The 14,490-nt window shown below is 40.9% G+C and overlaps 1 protein-coding gene across 6 annotated transcripts in view; it reads left to right on the top strand.

The window, feature by feature from the left end:
- Positions 1-14,490, top strand: part of col7a1 (collagen, type VII, alpha 1) — a 68,856-nt gene that overhangs the window by 30,664 nt on the left and 23,702 nt on the right. For all 6 annotated transcript variants that reach the window (XM_037101596.1, XM_037101593.1, XM_037101594.1 and 3 more), the window contains 38 exons: positions 127-162; positions 245-289; positions 1,105-1,140; positions 1,250-1,294; positions 1,429-1,464; positions 1,606-1,641; positions 1,769-1,801; positions 1,886-1,957; positions 2,063-2,122; positions 2,316-2,351; positions 2,438-2,518; positions 3,976-4,011; positions 4,136-4,180; positions 4,267-4,338; positions 4,466-4,510; positions 4,603-4,638; positions 5,141-5,182; positions 5,318-5,398; positions 5,563-5,598; positions 5,711-5,746; positions 5,965-6,045; positions 6,149-6,184; positions 6,938-7,009; positions 7,132-7,176; positions 7,524-7,559; positions 7,896-7,931; positions 8,487-8,591; positions 9,116-9,181; positions 9,603-9,638; positions 9,729-9,764; positions 9,856-9,903; positions 10,016-10,051; positions 12,109-12,234; positions 12,393-12,602; positions 12,698-12,733; positions 12,832-12,876; positions 12,982-13,098; positions 13,205-13,276. In XM_037101596.1, the coding sequence (XP_036957491.1) occupies positions 127-162; positions 245-289; positions 1,105-1,140; positions 1,250-1,294; positions 1,429-1,464; positions 1,606-1,641; positions 1,769-1,801; positions 1,886-1,957; positions 2,063-2,122; positions 2,316-2,351; positions 2,438-2,518; positions 3,976-4,011; positions 4,136-4,180; positions 4,267-4,338; positions 4,466-4,510; positions 4,603-4,638; positions 5,141-5,182; positions 5,318-5,398; positions 5,563-5,598; positions 5,711-5,746; positions 5,965-6,045; positions 6,149-6,184; positions 6,938-7,009; positions 7,132-7,176; positions 7,524-7,559; positions 7,896-7,931; positions 8,487-8,591; positions 9,116-9,181; positions 9,603-9,638; positions 9,729-9,764; positions 9,856-9,903; positions 10,016-10,051; positions 12,109-12,234; positions 12,393-12,602; positions 12,698-12,733; positions 12,832-12,876; positions 12,982-13,098; positions 13,205-13,276 (2,184 nt within the window). The remainder of the gene's footprint in view (positions 1-126; positions 163-244; positions 290-1,104; positions 1,141-1,249; positions 1,295-1,428; positions 1,465-1,605; positions 1,642-1,768; positions 1,802-1,885; positions 1,958-2,062; positions 2,123-2,315; positions 2,352-2,437; positions 2,519-3,975; positions 4,012-4,135; positions 4,181-4,266; positions 4,339-4,465; positions 4,511-4,602; positions 4,639-5,140; positions 5,183-5,317; positions 5,399-5,562; positions 5,599-5,710; positions 5,747-5,964; positions 6,046-6,148; positions 6,185-6,937; positions 7,010-7,131; positions 7,177-7,523; positions 7,560-7,895; positions 7,932-8,486; positions 8,592-9,115; positions 9,182-9,602; positions 9,639-9,728; positions 9,765-9,855; positions 9,904-10,015; positions 10,052-12,108; positions 12,235-12,392; positions 12,603-12,697; positions 12,734-12,831; positions 12,877-12,981; positions 13,099-13,204; positions 13,277-14,490) is intronic.

Here is a 14,490-nt window from a genome sequence, read left to right on the forward strand (position 1 = left end):
ATTATTCAGTTCTTTCGTCGCCCATGGCTAGACTGTCCACCACATTTCAGTGAAACAGGACCAAAACATAACCTCCTTGATGGAGTTCATATATTTATGTTCAAGCATTTTGCTCATGTCTTTCAGGGTCCCCGTGGGCCTCCAGGAGAAATTGGTAGCAAGGTAAGATAAAGTTGAGGAAAATCACTTCTGTTGTGAGGTGTAAATAGAAGAATGACCTCTGTCACTCTCTCTGCTCCGATAGGGTGACCGCGGGCAGCCAGGTGAGCCTGGATCACAGGGAGACAGGGTGAGTTACATGATATGAGAATGAATCAGTCAAGTATGTGCATGTCTATGTCTGTACGTGTGAGTCTTTGTGGTGTCTGTGTGGGTTTTTTATAGTCTAAATGACTGTGGTCCATATTCACAGGTAGGGCACTGGGTTTGATAGTTAAATTTGCCACAGGGAAAATTTAAAAAGAAATGATATGAACAGTCTTGTGGAGCCAGATGTGTGTTTCATCATGCTCACTTTGGTCTAAGTTAAACAGTGTTGGTTAGAAAAGGGTGGAGACACAGCAGGTGGTGTTTTTTCAAGTCGAATGAAAAATTAAACTGCAGACAACATGTTTGTACCTGAGCGGAAAGGCAGCTTTAATCTTTAATGTTGATGCAGAGGTCTTTTTTTTTTTTTTTTTTGATGAGATGGACGTCTGTCTCTTGAAGATGATGTTCATAGTTGTACAGAATAAATCGGAAACATTGGAAAATATCTCTACATTACAGAAATCTTTTTGCACATACAGAAATATTTATTTGCAGATGAGCCAGTGCAAGTTGAGAAGCTGCAACAATCAACAACTGTAATGCACTTTAAATGTTACATAATGTGCTATATATGCACAAAGATCAGTTTAGGAATGGCTGCAACCGTTTTCTATAAGATGTGGGGTATTGTTGACAGCAAGTCAGACAATCAAAGAATAGGCTCTTTACACTGCAGTTATGACTAGAGCTGTACCGAATGTCAATAATTTTAGACTCATTATTAAAAGTGTTTAGATAATGGGAACATTTCAGCAAGAAAACAATCAGTGAATCACGGCATGTGTCTCTTTGCAGGGGGAGAGAGGACCAACTGGTGAATCTGGGGAGAGAGTGAGTTCAGCACCGTTGGTTTAGCTTTTAATTTAAATTAGTTCAGCTGTTGACATTTCCCTCTTTTAGTGAGATTTCTTGCTGTTATGTAAATTATGTTATCTTGTAGGGGGACCCAGGGAAGCCAGGCCTCGCAGGAACTCCGGGTTTGAGAGTGAGTGACAGACTGCCATGTGTAGTATTGGTTAATGACGACACTGTGCCTTTTTGTCAGGTATTGTGCTGCATGGTTTGACTGTTAGAAATTCAGGGCGAGTCTCACGAATGAGTCTTTGCATTTGTCATCAGGGTTTACCGGGGCCCAGTGGACCACCAGGAGAAAAGGTGAGACTGACTCAATTAGGTGCAATCAGATGAGAAGCAGCGGGTCAATAGGAACGTGATGCCAGCGCAGAATGTTTCATAATCTGATGTAATGAATTTCCGAGCAAAGATGAAAGAACAATTGAATCCATCTGTTCCCAGGGAAACGAAGGTGCGCGAGGGGAGCCCGGCAGAAGTGTAAGTTATCAGATAAGTGAAAACAAATCATGACAAATGATAATTTATCTTTTTATCACTTTGGGTACACACTTGATGCCCATGACAGTCTGTGATGATGAGTGTCTTCACTGTATTAATCATGCAGGCTTCAGGTTTACCAGGGAAGAAAGGGGATCAGGTAAGCAATCAAATTCTGTTCTCGTTTAACTTCTCATCTTAACAGAGTGCCCTCCTTTATTCTGACGGTTTTCCTCTCCCGCAGGGGGAGCGAGGCCTGCCTGGTTCTGAGGGGTCGAAGGGAGATAGAGGAGAGCAGGGACCGAGAGGAGAGAAAGTGAGCAACCAGGGCATGATGACACTAAAATATTCACCTGTTTGTGTGTGAGTTGCACACTGGCTCTGTATAAATGACATTTCTTTTTTCTTGTCATTTTGCCAGGGGTCTTCAGGGTCAGGAGGGTCAGCTGTCCCTGGTCCTAAAGGAGAGCCGGGAGAGAGGGTGAGTTCATTCACACCTCACACCTTATCAGAACAACAAATGTCACAATCATAATTTTTACATCTGCTGTGATACATACCTGACAGCAACATCCATTATTCATGAACAATCCCTTGTGCCTCCTGTCAGTGTAAGTCATGGCCCCAGAGTTGCTCAAACGAAGAAATACATTAAACATGTGCTCTCTCCTCAGGGACTTTCCGGTATCAGTGGAAGGCCAGGTGCCAAAGTAAGAGGCCAGCTCTGCTGTGTTTTAGCCCTTTTGTTTGTTTCTATGTGTTTGGCTGTTAAACTGGTCCTCTTACTGTTCTTTAGGGAGACACAGGTGAACCAGGAGAGAGGGGGGAAAATGGACGGCCAGGAATCCCGGGAAAGCCTGGTCTGGCTGGGAAAGAGGTCAGAGTGGTGTTTGGGATCTGGCTACATTCGAGTCTAATCTATTTTCTCTTTCTTCCATGTTAACCTTTATCATTATCTTGTTGTTGTGGGGTGATGCTTTAGATGATCTTTAGAGCTGAGATAAGGAAGCTGAAAATCGTTGCGCTTTGTTTTCTCTGTTATCTCAAGATCATAAGTTCATTATGTTGTTATCTTGAGCTCTCTTATCTTGAGACAACAAGGTAATCAACCCAGTTTCTCATATTACTAATGCTTTGACAACTGTAGCAACTGATTTAAGATGAAAATATCAGATTAAGGGGTGCCCATTGTTGATCAACATATCAAACTATACTTCCCTCAAAGCCTAACATGAATGAATCCTCCCAGAAAATCGTCATAGTGATCTTGAAGACTAAAATTAGGCCTGTTTAATTGAACCAGACACTTATTTTCAACTTATTCATAATTATCCTGTGATCTCAAGAAAGTCTATGTCAAGGAAATAGACTCAAGGAAGTCTATTTCAAAAGTCTATTTCTGATGATAAATGATCGACCCTTTGTCAGATAATAAGACAAAGTAGCAGGTCTTTTCAAGAGAACAAGCTTCATTATCTTGAGATAACAAAATAATTAACTTGTGGTTTTTGATAATAGCTCTAATATGATATCTGCAAGCACAACTGGTCTCAACCTCGAATGCTTAAAGATCGGTATTGTTTAACTGATTAGTCAATCAACATAAATTAAGTTTCATCTACTCTAACCTATTCAGTGTTTCTTTCTACCAGCTTCTCCAATAAGAGGATTTAGTTGTTATCTTTGTTCTATGTCATTGTAAACAGAATATCTTTGGGCTTAAGACTGTTTGTTGGACAAAACAAGTTCTGTTGTCCAAATTAATGACTATAATTCAGGCATGAAGTGATAAGTATCCCCACAGTAATATCAGCCTTGTGTCTCAGCTCAGTATTAAGCAAATGGCAAACTGCTACTGTCTTTCTTTAAATGGTTCTCAGCTGAGGGCTGAACAATTCGGAAAATATTATCACTCTTGGCCAAGTGCATTGTCTAAATTGTCAAAGATGCTATCTTTTGTTAAAGGTTGTGTGGCACAATATACCATTTATGAATGAACCATTTTAGTTTGCAGGGATGACCCGGCCTACAAATCATATTCTCCAGCTGTGAGGGGAAATGTTTGGTTGGTCCAGACCCCAACAGCATTTTTGGCTCAAAGATCAGACTGCCTTTTCAGTTTCTTCTGTTTCTTCTGTCCTTTCAACATGCCTCTCTTTCTAATGATGTCATTTCAGAGGTAAAAAAATGAACACTTTGTGTGTATGATCTGCAAACCTTTGCTAATTTATTTTCTACATGTCTCTACTCAGCTGTTGTAGAGTCTGAAATGTAATGCCACTGAGGTTTTCCCCCAGGTACAATCATTGAATCATTTATTCTTATGTAATACAGGGACCTAGTGGAGAGAAGGGTGATGAGGGCACACCTGTAAGTATGATCTATTCCTCTTATTCTCACTAACCCCTAAAACATCCATTCTCCTTGTAAAATATGTGTCTGTTTATTGAAACTAATGTGATCATGTCATATGTTTTTTTTTTGTTTTCACCAGGGGGAGTCTGGGCTTCCAGGGAAGCCAGGAGAAAGAGGACTGAGAGTAGGACAAGTGTCTCTTCAACTTTAAACATACAATAAGCTGATGGAAAGTTCAGTTCTCAAATGTTTTTATTACCCCCCTATCAGGGACTGGCTGGTCAACCAGGACGACCAGGAGAGAAAGGAGACATGGGAGACCCAGGAGAGTCTGGACGCAATGTGAGACACACATTTATGAATCATCATACGGACAGTTTATCAATATTCTTCGGTGCTACTCGACTGAGAAGAAGCAGTGCAGAAGGTCAGACTTTCAGCATCTTTATCGATCTGTGTTTGATCACAGGGTAGCCCAGGACCTGCAGGGCTGAGAGGAGAAAAAGGAGAAGTGGTTTGTTGTTTGCTTTATTTTTATAAGGTGCATTTATAACATTGTATCTACTGTTAGTGGGTTCACTTTTTCACTTTATTCTCTCCTTCAAGGGACCTCAAGGGCCTCCAGGACCACCAGGAAAAGTGGTGAGTGTGTTTTTCTTGTTGGCATCCTGGCATAAGCTTTTAACAGTAGGACTCTAAGGGCAAAATGCATCTATGAGGACTCATTTGAAATGCACCATGCTCTATTTTGTGAGAGTTTGCACATTTATTATTGGGCCTAAACAGAAGCTACACTAAATCAGCTCCAACATAAAAGAAAAAAATATATAATTTTTTAACTCTTTTCTTCAGTAAGTCATTAGAATATCAGAAGCATTAACAAAACCACGATCAATGTTACAACTATGAGAATGACCACATACTCTTATGTGAACTACATCTGTGTAGAAATATATAGCTGTCAGTCGAACTTAATAGAAGCCTGTTTGTGGTGTTTGTGAAACGTATGTATGTTGTGTGTGATGGGTTTGATATATTTTGATGAAAGTAAACTAGAGTTAGGAACGTATAAAGAACTTCTACAACCTAGTTCCTCTCACCTTTGAGACTTCATTCAACCTCCTGTGTTTATTCTCTTCAATAGGCTGACATCCAGGGCCAGCTCAAAGGAGATAAAGGAGAGCGGGTATGCAGCTTTGCAGCTTTAGTATTTGTTGCACAGACACGATGGGAGAACTCTTGAAAAAACCACCATCGTCATTATCAGCTGAACGTTAAAAATTAGTGCAGCTAAAACAACCTACATCATTGTGATTCCCAGGGTGAAGATGGCGACCCAGGAGAGCACGGCAGCAAAGGTCAGAAAGGCGAAGCAGGAGGTCCTGGAGCCCCAGGCCTGCGAGTGAGTTTGTCTCATTCTAGCAATTTATAAATGCTTCTGTGAGCATCTGATACGCTACTGTAGTGTATGCATCTGTATTCGCACTGACCTCTTTCCCTGTTGATTTAGTATGCGTGACAGATGATCCTCTGTGACTTCTTGTTCTCTCCCTGCTGTCTCTAAAGGGTTCGGAGGGACAACGGGGGCCAGCAGGCACAAGAGTGAGTTTTCTCTCTGTCACTCAAATCCTTATAAATAGAAAGCTGTAAATATCTGAATCACATCTTTTCAGTAGTATCACTTCTAATATGCTTTTATTTGATATATGTCCAGGGTGACTCAGGAGAGAGAGGAGCGCCTGGAGAGAAGGTTTGAAATCAGTCACAGTGACTGCTCCTCACAATGTCACCTACTGAACTGACCCGTGTAATTTTATTGAAAATAAAAATTGACGGATTTTCTGCTGTCCGGTGGATTCCAGCTATCTGCCATATATTCTGCGGCAAATTCCCAGTGGCATGACATTGGAGGCTGAAGTTTTGTAATGCACGTGAAATCCTCTAACCCTTGAATCTTTCTGTGATCAGGGAGAAAGGGGAGCATCTGGGTTGGATGGACGTCCGGGTGTGGATGGTAAACCAGGTACTTCTGGACCACCTGGACAGAGGGTACTTCTGTTTCTGCCAACTTTTCACAAACTATAAAAAACACTATATTTTGAGCTGAGTGGTGAAAATGTGTAGATGATGGCTAACACTTTTTTGTGTACAGGGAGATCCTGGGAAACAGGGGGATCCTGGGAGAGATGTGAGTGTCCTTGTTAATAAACTACAGTTCCCCTTGATTTGTATTAGTCTTTATTTTGATCATATGATTCAAATTCTGCATTAAACACATTCATAACATATTTTCAGTAAAACGTCTTACTCTGAATATTTATTTCTGTGTATGTGCTGCAGAGGGCACTGTTGGGGTGTTAGAATTCAGCCTTGACTCCTGTGACCAGTTGCATAAGCTGACTGTAGGGAAAGACATTCTCATTCCAGTTTCACAGGAGATCAAAATGTAATATCTAGTGTAAATGTAGTTCAGGAGTCTAAATGCTGTTTTCACAGGCAAACACATGAAGGCTCTATGATCGCTGCTGCTTCTGTGTTTTTTTTTTCCCCATCATCCATTACCCACCTTTTCTCAAACACATCCTCCATTATCATAATTTCGTGAGTCAAATTTAAGGGTAGTTTTTTGATCGTATTGTACTTATCCATTTTATCAAATCTGGGGGCTTGCTTTTTTCCTACTTCTACTTCCCTGCCTCAGTGCTGTGATTGTCAAGATTCTGAATAGTTATTGTTTATGTTGATTGAGAGCAGCTGGAGCTTTTCCCAATATGATATGTTCTGCTTTTAAATATAACCTCCATATTTTTTTTGTATTACTGAATGTACTAACATCCCTACAACACAGTGAAAATAGAACTGATTATAAATCAGTTCTGGATCACCAGGCACTTTTGAGTAGAGTGAGAATAAATCTTTCACTGTGATGTGTTGGATTCAGGGTTTATCAGGACTTAGAGGAGAGCAGGGCCCTCCAGGTCCTGTTGGGCCTCCAGGAACTCCAGGGACACCTGTGAGTAAACACACCCCGGCGCTCATTCTTTTCATTCTGTCTTTATTCATCAGTTTCATTCATTTGTTTGTTTTGTTTGTTTTTGTTCATGTTTACTTTTTATCCTTGCGGATGTATTACAGGGTAAAGCAGGCGAGGATGGCAAGCCTGGGGCTCCTGGCAAAATGGTAGCTGGTTTACTTCAGCATCTTGTATATGACATCCACTCTCACTGACGTAATGTGACACATTGCATGTTCTATAAGTGACTTGGCATGTTTAGATACTGGCAGCCAGAATATGAATCTTTACAGTATTGTTCAGCATCAGTGTGTCTCCTCTCTATCATTCTCTAATCAGTAAAAGCCTTGATGTACTCTTTCATGTGAACAATGTGCAGACATGTATTTGTGGTCTGCTGTGTAATGGCTGTCTTGGCATAATGGCACTGAATTATCTGAGTGCTCCTGCAGCGGACCAGCCATTACTCAGTTTCTTCCTGTGGAGTTCTTAATGCATTTCGTTTGACTTACAGGGAGAGGATGGTGTTCCAGGTGAAGATGGGAGGAAGGTTTGTAGCTGTTTATCAGTTTATACGAGTTGGTATGACAAGTGAGTGTGACAAATACTTGAAATAGTTCTTATTCAACTGATATCCTCTGAATGTAGTTGTGTACAGTGATGTTTTCAAGCAGAGCATCTTTGATAAAATACAAGGTCTTTATTGAATATTATTTTATGGGTTTTATTCTAGACATTCCTCATGTAAACTAACTAAAGACTAAAACAAACAATAATGTAGTTTGGTTGAAGTAGTATCTTTGTATATATTGTGATTTAAGAAAATTGTTTATGAAGATTGTCCCCATTTTGTCGTGAACCTGACTCTTCTGTCTTTAACTTGCAGGGTGACAAAGGAGAAGCGGGAGCAGCTGGAAGAGATGTCAGTTTTGCCGAATCTGGATATATAATATAATATAATATAATATATTATAGTATCATCTCTTTGTGTTTTGTTGTCAGTTTGTCTATAAACTGTGTCATGTCTGACTCAACCTGCCCTGTCTCACCCCTCCTTCCTGTATTGATCCTGCCTTCCTTGACATAACTGAATTACACATCAGTTTTCCTCCTTTCTCCTCATCACTTTCCCCCTCAAGTGTGTATTTATCAAGCGTAGTTTGCTCTGACATTGACATTACCATCACACTCTCGCTGCTGAATCAATAGGCTTCTCAGAAGCAGCAATATACATTCACTCGCCTCTAATGATCAAGCTTAGCCTTTAAAGGGAAGCCACTTCTGAGAGGAATCTAGAGTGGCGCCAAATGTCAGAGCTGTTTTCATGTGCAAATTCATATTAATTATCTCTAGAACATCAGTGGAGGGGTGGCAGTGGCCACCTGCTTTGATTTTGTAGTTTACTCTCTCTTTTTGCAGCAGGAAGTTACCCTGGCTAGAGAGACTCTCAGTTGTGTAATCTCATGTGTTTTTCCAGGGCCGTGATGGGCTGAAAGGAGACCGGGGCCCTACTGGGCCTGTAGGACCCACTGGCCTTCAGGGGCCTCCTGGACCAGCTGGCCCAGTTGGTCCTCCTGGACAGGTACAACCGGCGTTGTCAAAAGTACTCGGAAGACATACTTGAGTGAAAATAAAAATATTGTGTTAAGATATAAGCGTGAAAGTCGCCATTAGGTATAGTAATTGAGGAAAAGTCTTTAAGTACAAGCATCTTCAAATTGCACTGAGTACCTACATTTTTACACTGGCTGTGACTAATATAGAGCTGGAACAATTACTATCATTGAATAATCTGCTGATTTGTTTCATTTAATGTATATTATGTCAAAAACAGAAAAATGCTCCTCCTTTCCCTGAGCTCAAAATGAATCAATCTTTAAATTGCTACTTTTAGTCCAAAACCCAAAGACTCATTTAAGAAGCTGGAACTCAGTATATGTTTGACATTCGTGCTTGACAAATGACTAAAATGATGAACTGATTATCATTTTAGTTGTTTTTCAATAGACTTCTTAACTGATTAATTGTTGCAGCCTTAAACTGATGTAGACATATTTGATAAACATCATGAATATTGTGGATGACTGTATCCTGTCCCTGTCTCAGGTTGTGTATGTAAAAGGAGCTCCAGCGGCATCAATCCCAGGCCCACAGGGGCCTCCAGGAACCCCGGTGAGTGTGCATGACTTTGCAGATTTCTGACATTGCTGTTAATTACATTATTTAAATGCATATTACAGTCTTACACACACTGTACTGCTTCTCCTGCAGTGTTGTGTGCTAGGAATAACACCAACCTCCAGGGGCTACATTGCATTTACAGAAAAGAAGTCATTATACACACCAAACAATTCCTCCGCGTGTAATTATGTTCTCATGTAACTATATTCTGTTTGCTTACCATCATAGAAAAGTTATTTAACAGACATCAATGTGTTTAGCTTTTGTGCGGTCGTGTTATCCTCAACAGCATCACTCCTCTCATGTAGCAGCACAGACGTGTGTTTTATCTTCATCTCTCTGTAGGCTGCTGCAGCCTCGCCACAGACTTATCTGTTGATGTTTTTATCAATGTCCTTGCTCTGTCCCTCAGGGTGTACCTGGGACCCCGGGAGCTGCTGGAGCCAGAGTAAGTCATGGTAGTCTTTATTGATCTCTGTTTGCTCTAGATTAGTAACACTCACTCCACTTTGTGACCTTCTAACTTTCTTTGTTCCAGGGCGAGAGAGGTCCCGCTGGCCCTAGAGGTGAAGCTGTAAGTTAAATTTCCATCTCTATTTTAGTGAAAGTGTCACACAAATGAGGTTTCATTTGTTTTGTGTTGACACTTTGGTATCTTTTGGCAGGGTGACCCTGGAGAGGACGGAGCGCCGGGCAAACCTGGGACAGCAGTGGTAAGACATAGCACATGGCCCATCATGACACAGCTGTGGCTTGTGGAAGCATTTATTGATGATATTGTTCATCTCTGTTGATGTGATGATGTTTGTGTATTTCTTTCATCAGGATGTCCAGAAGGCATTGGCAAACCTTGGCATTCAGGTACGAGGACTTATGACTTGCAATTTAATAATTCTGTCAAATATTTGTTCCCTTAAAGCGGACAATTTTTTAAACTTTTCCCCCCTCTTATTTGCCGGTGGTATTACTGTGCCAGGTCATGAGCCTTGTCTACCACTAATTGCCTGGCTACTGTCCACAGCAAAAGACAGCCTTAAGAATCCCAATTCAACCTAAAAAACAGGATCTCAGTTCTGTTCAAAGCAGAATAAAGATTATAGGTTATATTCATAATTGGGCAGGTGAGTGCCTCTCCATTCACTTATTCCTCACCTCGGTGTCTAGCACTCTCCATCTTCACCTTCTTTACTTCCTCTCTTATTCCCGTTTTTCCACTGTTACCGAGGAACCAAGCAACCAAGGAAAACACAGCTTTTTCCCATTTTTGTTATGCCTTGGCAGACACCCTTCCTTTGTGCTGTAATTCGACCTGCGTATGTAACTGCCATCACACTGTGAAATCAGTATTTACTGAATGATATGTTATAGCAAAAAAGTGTCTATTGACAGTTTAAAGGGTAGGAAAAATGTTCTAATTTCAGTATTTTATAGCCGCATTTCCATCCATAGTACCGGGAACTTATAGTCCCAGGAGCTGCCTGTCAAAGAACTAAAAGGTTCCTTCAGCCTGTTGGTGTCTACGTTTCCACCATGGTCGAAAGACCTGTGAAGATTAGGAAAATACGATGAGTGAAAAATTCATGACTGATTTTATATGTCATTCTTGCACATGATTATATAACAACGATGATGGTCCATCTGTCACGTTTTCTTCTGGAACTCAATGTTACTATATCAAAGCAAACTGAACCAAAAGCCAAGTGATTTGTGACTGCAGTTTTTTTTTTTTTTTTTTTTTCAATTTAAATGAAACGCTGCCAGTATTCGACCAATCAGAAATGCTGTGTGCCCCTAAAGTTCCTGTATTTTTGGAGATTACTGCACTCCGAGCCAGGACTTTTGGAGGGATAAAAGATGTCCCTGTAGATCTGTCCCAGATCATACAGTGGAAATGTGGATTATGTCATTTAAGGAGCTATTTTAAAATGCAGTAGACACACGTTAACTTTGGATTTGTTTATGATGAAGTTGTAGCTTGATCTTTCCTTGTTAATATGTAAATGTTTGCTGGCTTATTTCTGATAGGCTAACTATCCCACTCATATTTGTCAGTGAAGCATATTTCTAAAAAGACTTAAATGGTCCTCTAGTCAAGAAGACATGTTTAACAGTCATGTCTAAATTTGATAATACTCTGCAAACTGTAAATCCCCATAGGAGCAGTAAGACTGTTTAATCAGTACAAAATACAAATATCAAAACAGCCTGAATCTTACTCATGTATCTGCTCTGGGTATATGGATGAACATTTTAGCATAATTGTCTTGCTAATAGAAACAATTCCTGGAACTTGTGCAAACTGTTATATTTGTCCCTTTGTTCTCACAAATGTCATCATGCCATTCACAGCTTCCTGATGTATTTATAACTCATGTTCAGCTGTTGTTTCATGTGTCAAACAGCTCAATCAGTTTGAACATAAAGACGTTTTCAATCCAGTAAATAATGGATACACACGAGCTGCCACGGTCAAATATGGGATTTTCTTGTGGTTTATGGCCCTCATAGAAATAGAACTGCGCAGTTTAAACCCACAGCAGCATGTGGGGGTTGGTCTCATGGATGTAGACCAGAGAGTGACGTAGGACTGTGACTGAATTGTCACTTCTAAGAATAAGAATAGCTCAGACAGTGTGGAGGAGTTTACTACCCCTTAGTATTCTTGTAGATGACAGACTACTGTATCTCAGACTCCCATTGAAAAATAAACCTTTATACTTGAGAGTTTGTATGTGAATGCATTTTGAAATGACCGTCCTTGCATTTTTTTGAACTCACAAGCCTCACTGATGACGGGCAACTTTCCAGCTGCTGAGATCAAATCTGTGTGGTTGTTTGAAGCATTTCACAGACAGAAACCTGTGGCTAAAAGTTACGAAGCTCTTGCCAACTATTTCTCTTTTGTGCCCTCCACACAGGTGTCTGATCTGAAGGTGGTTGTGGACAGGAAGGACGTACCAGTAATCACTACGGTGCAGCAGGCAGAGAAAGGTGCAAAAGGAGACAGAGGTGAATCTGGAGCAAGAGGACCGCCAGGTTTGGATGTAAGTACGACAAAGGGCATCTTGGAGGAGTAGAAATTTTAAAAAACCTGATGAAAACTCCAGGAAGATCATAGACTGTACATGTATGTCTTTATTAAAATGTCTGATAAAATCATGATTCAAAATGCTTAAAAATGATATTAATCTCTTTCCACCAGGGTGCTCGTGGTGTTCCAGGAGAGAGAGGAGCAAAAGGGGACCAAGGGGATCGAGGACCCATAGGAGCACCCGGGCCTCCTGGTAGAGCCATTGGAGAGCGAGGGCCCGAGGGACCCCCAGGGCCTGCTGGAGAGCCAGGCAAGCCAGGAATACCAGGGGTTCCCGGGCGAGCTGGGGAGCTAGGAGAGGTTGGCAGACCAGGAGAGAAGGTGAAGAGGAGAGTTTGGTAAACTCATCATTCAAACTTTTCGCAGCATGATTCTGCGAATGTCATATGTGTCTATTTTTTTTTTTTTTTTTTTAGGGGGCGCATGGAGAGAAAGGTGACAAAGGCGAATCTGTAAGTGCTCGTGGTATACTGCCATTGTTTATTTCTGTCCTTGTATTAAGTTTGTGAGATTTTGTAATGTATAAAGTGAGAGTTTCTTCTGTTTTTAGGGTAAAACTGGGCTGACAGGGCCAGCAGGCCCACCAGGTCAAAAGGTAAACTACTCTTTGTTATTGATGCAGTTAAACCAAGAAGATTCAACATTACCTAGATACAGAGAATCAAGTCCATAAGGATTTGTTTGGGTCTATGTACCATAGGGAGCATCTGCTGATGCAGTTCTGGCTGGTACACCTGGAGTCCGAGGGCCTCCAGGAGTTACAGGACCGAAGGGAGAGCCGGGTGCTCCAGGACCAATGGGGCCTAAAGGAGATCGGGTTAGATTTCAGAATAAAACAATCACAGATCTTAATAACGCATGTCAAATCATGCACTTTCATGTGTTTCTATGTGCAAATTAGCTCCTTTTAATGTGTCTTACAGGGTTTTGCGGGATCTCGTGGTGATAAAGGAGAAAGAGGAGAGTCTGGAGAAAGAGGACGTGATGGCTCGCAGGTGAGTTTGTTCTTAGGTGTAATCGACAGACAAGTGACAAATTTAAGGAAAAACCTGAACCTTTTAATTCAGTCAAACCTATTCCAACATCAAACTCGATAGCACTGTGTCACTCTACATTTAAAACAATCGATAATTGTTTACCATAGTTTAAGCTCACAAGATCTAGGATCCTCATCAAATTGTAGTTCACTAATAGATGGAAGCCTTCTAAATACACCCAACTGTTTTCATCAAGAAATGAATGTTGAAGAAAGTGAGAAGAAAAAATCCTAAATTCATTCCTTTGTCCAGATCTGCAACAAAAGTTAACAGGGTATATTCTGGCCCAACTAATCCTCCATCCAAGTTTCATGGAAATCTGTATTGTAGCTTTTGTATCCTGATCAGTGGTTCACTGCCCCCATGCATAGAGGGTGAATGTTTTAATAAGCATGAAAATGATGTGAATCATACACCGTGGCCTTTGCTGTCACCAGATTTCACCCATTTGATCACCTATGGGATGTTTTGGACAGATATTAGACTGCGCCATCCACCACCATCATCAGATGCCAAATGAGGCAATATCTTTAGGAAGAAGAGGAATCGTTATATGTCACATATCATACTCATAATCATACTCACTTCATTGCTGCATTTATCCCATCGATAAGGAGCAGTAGGCAGCTATTGTACTTCACCTGGGGACCAACTCCAGCTCTAGAATTAACTCACATTTTTAACCTAATATGCAAGTTTGATGGTGGGGTAAGCCAGAACACCTCGAGGAAACCTGGTCAAACTCCACACGGAAGGCCAGGCCACAGCTGGTAGCCAAACACAGGCCCTCTGAGCCACCATGCCGGGTCACGTTGCAGAATGGATTAGGATCTGTTGGCAGCAAGGATTGTTTTTGACCTGAAAATATATAATGGTGGTTCTGCAGGGGATCATGGTTATGTAATCCCATACCAAATACTGAAAATTGCAGTCGTCACATACAGGAGCGAGTGCTGATTTGCATCTTAGCTGGAGCTCTCATGAAAGAAAAATACTCTTGTGGAAAAACAGCGCACAAGTCCTATTGTGAATTTAGTAAGACACTTTGTCACTTTTCTATCGATTAAGTACTCTAATAATAACTCCTAGACTAGTAAGAAAATCAGGTTTTGATTATACTGTTGTAATCAATGTATTTACTTTATTGGTATTCCATTTATTTCCATTATAAG

This window comes from Acanthopagrus latus, chromosome 6 (assembly GCF_904848185.1).
Source record: "Acanthopagrus latus isolate v.2019 chromosome 6, fAcaLat1.1, whole genome shotgun sequence".
Classification (NCBI taxonomy): domain Eukaryota; kingdom Metazoa; phylum Chordata; class Actinopteri; order Spariformes; family Sparidae; genus Acanthopagrus; species Acanthopagrus latus.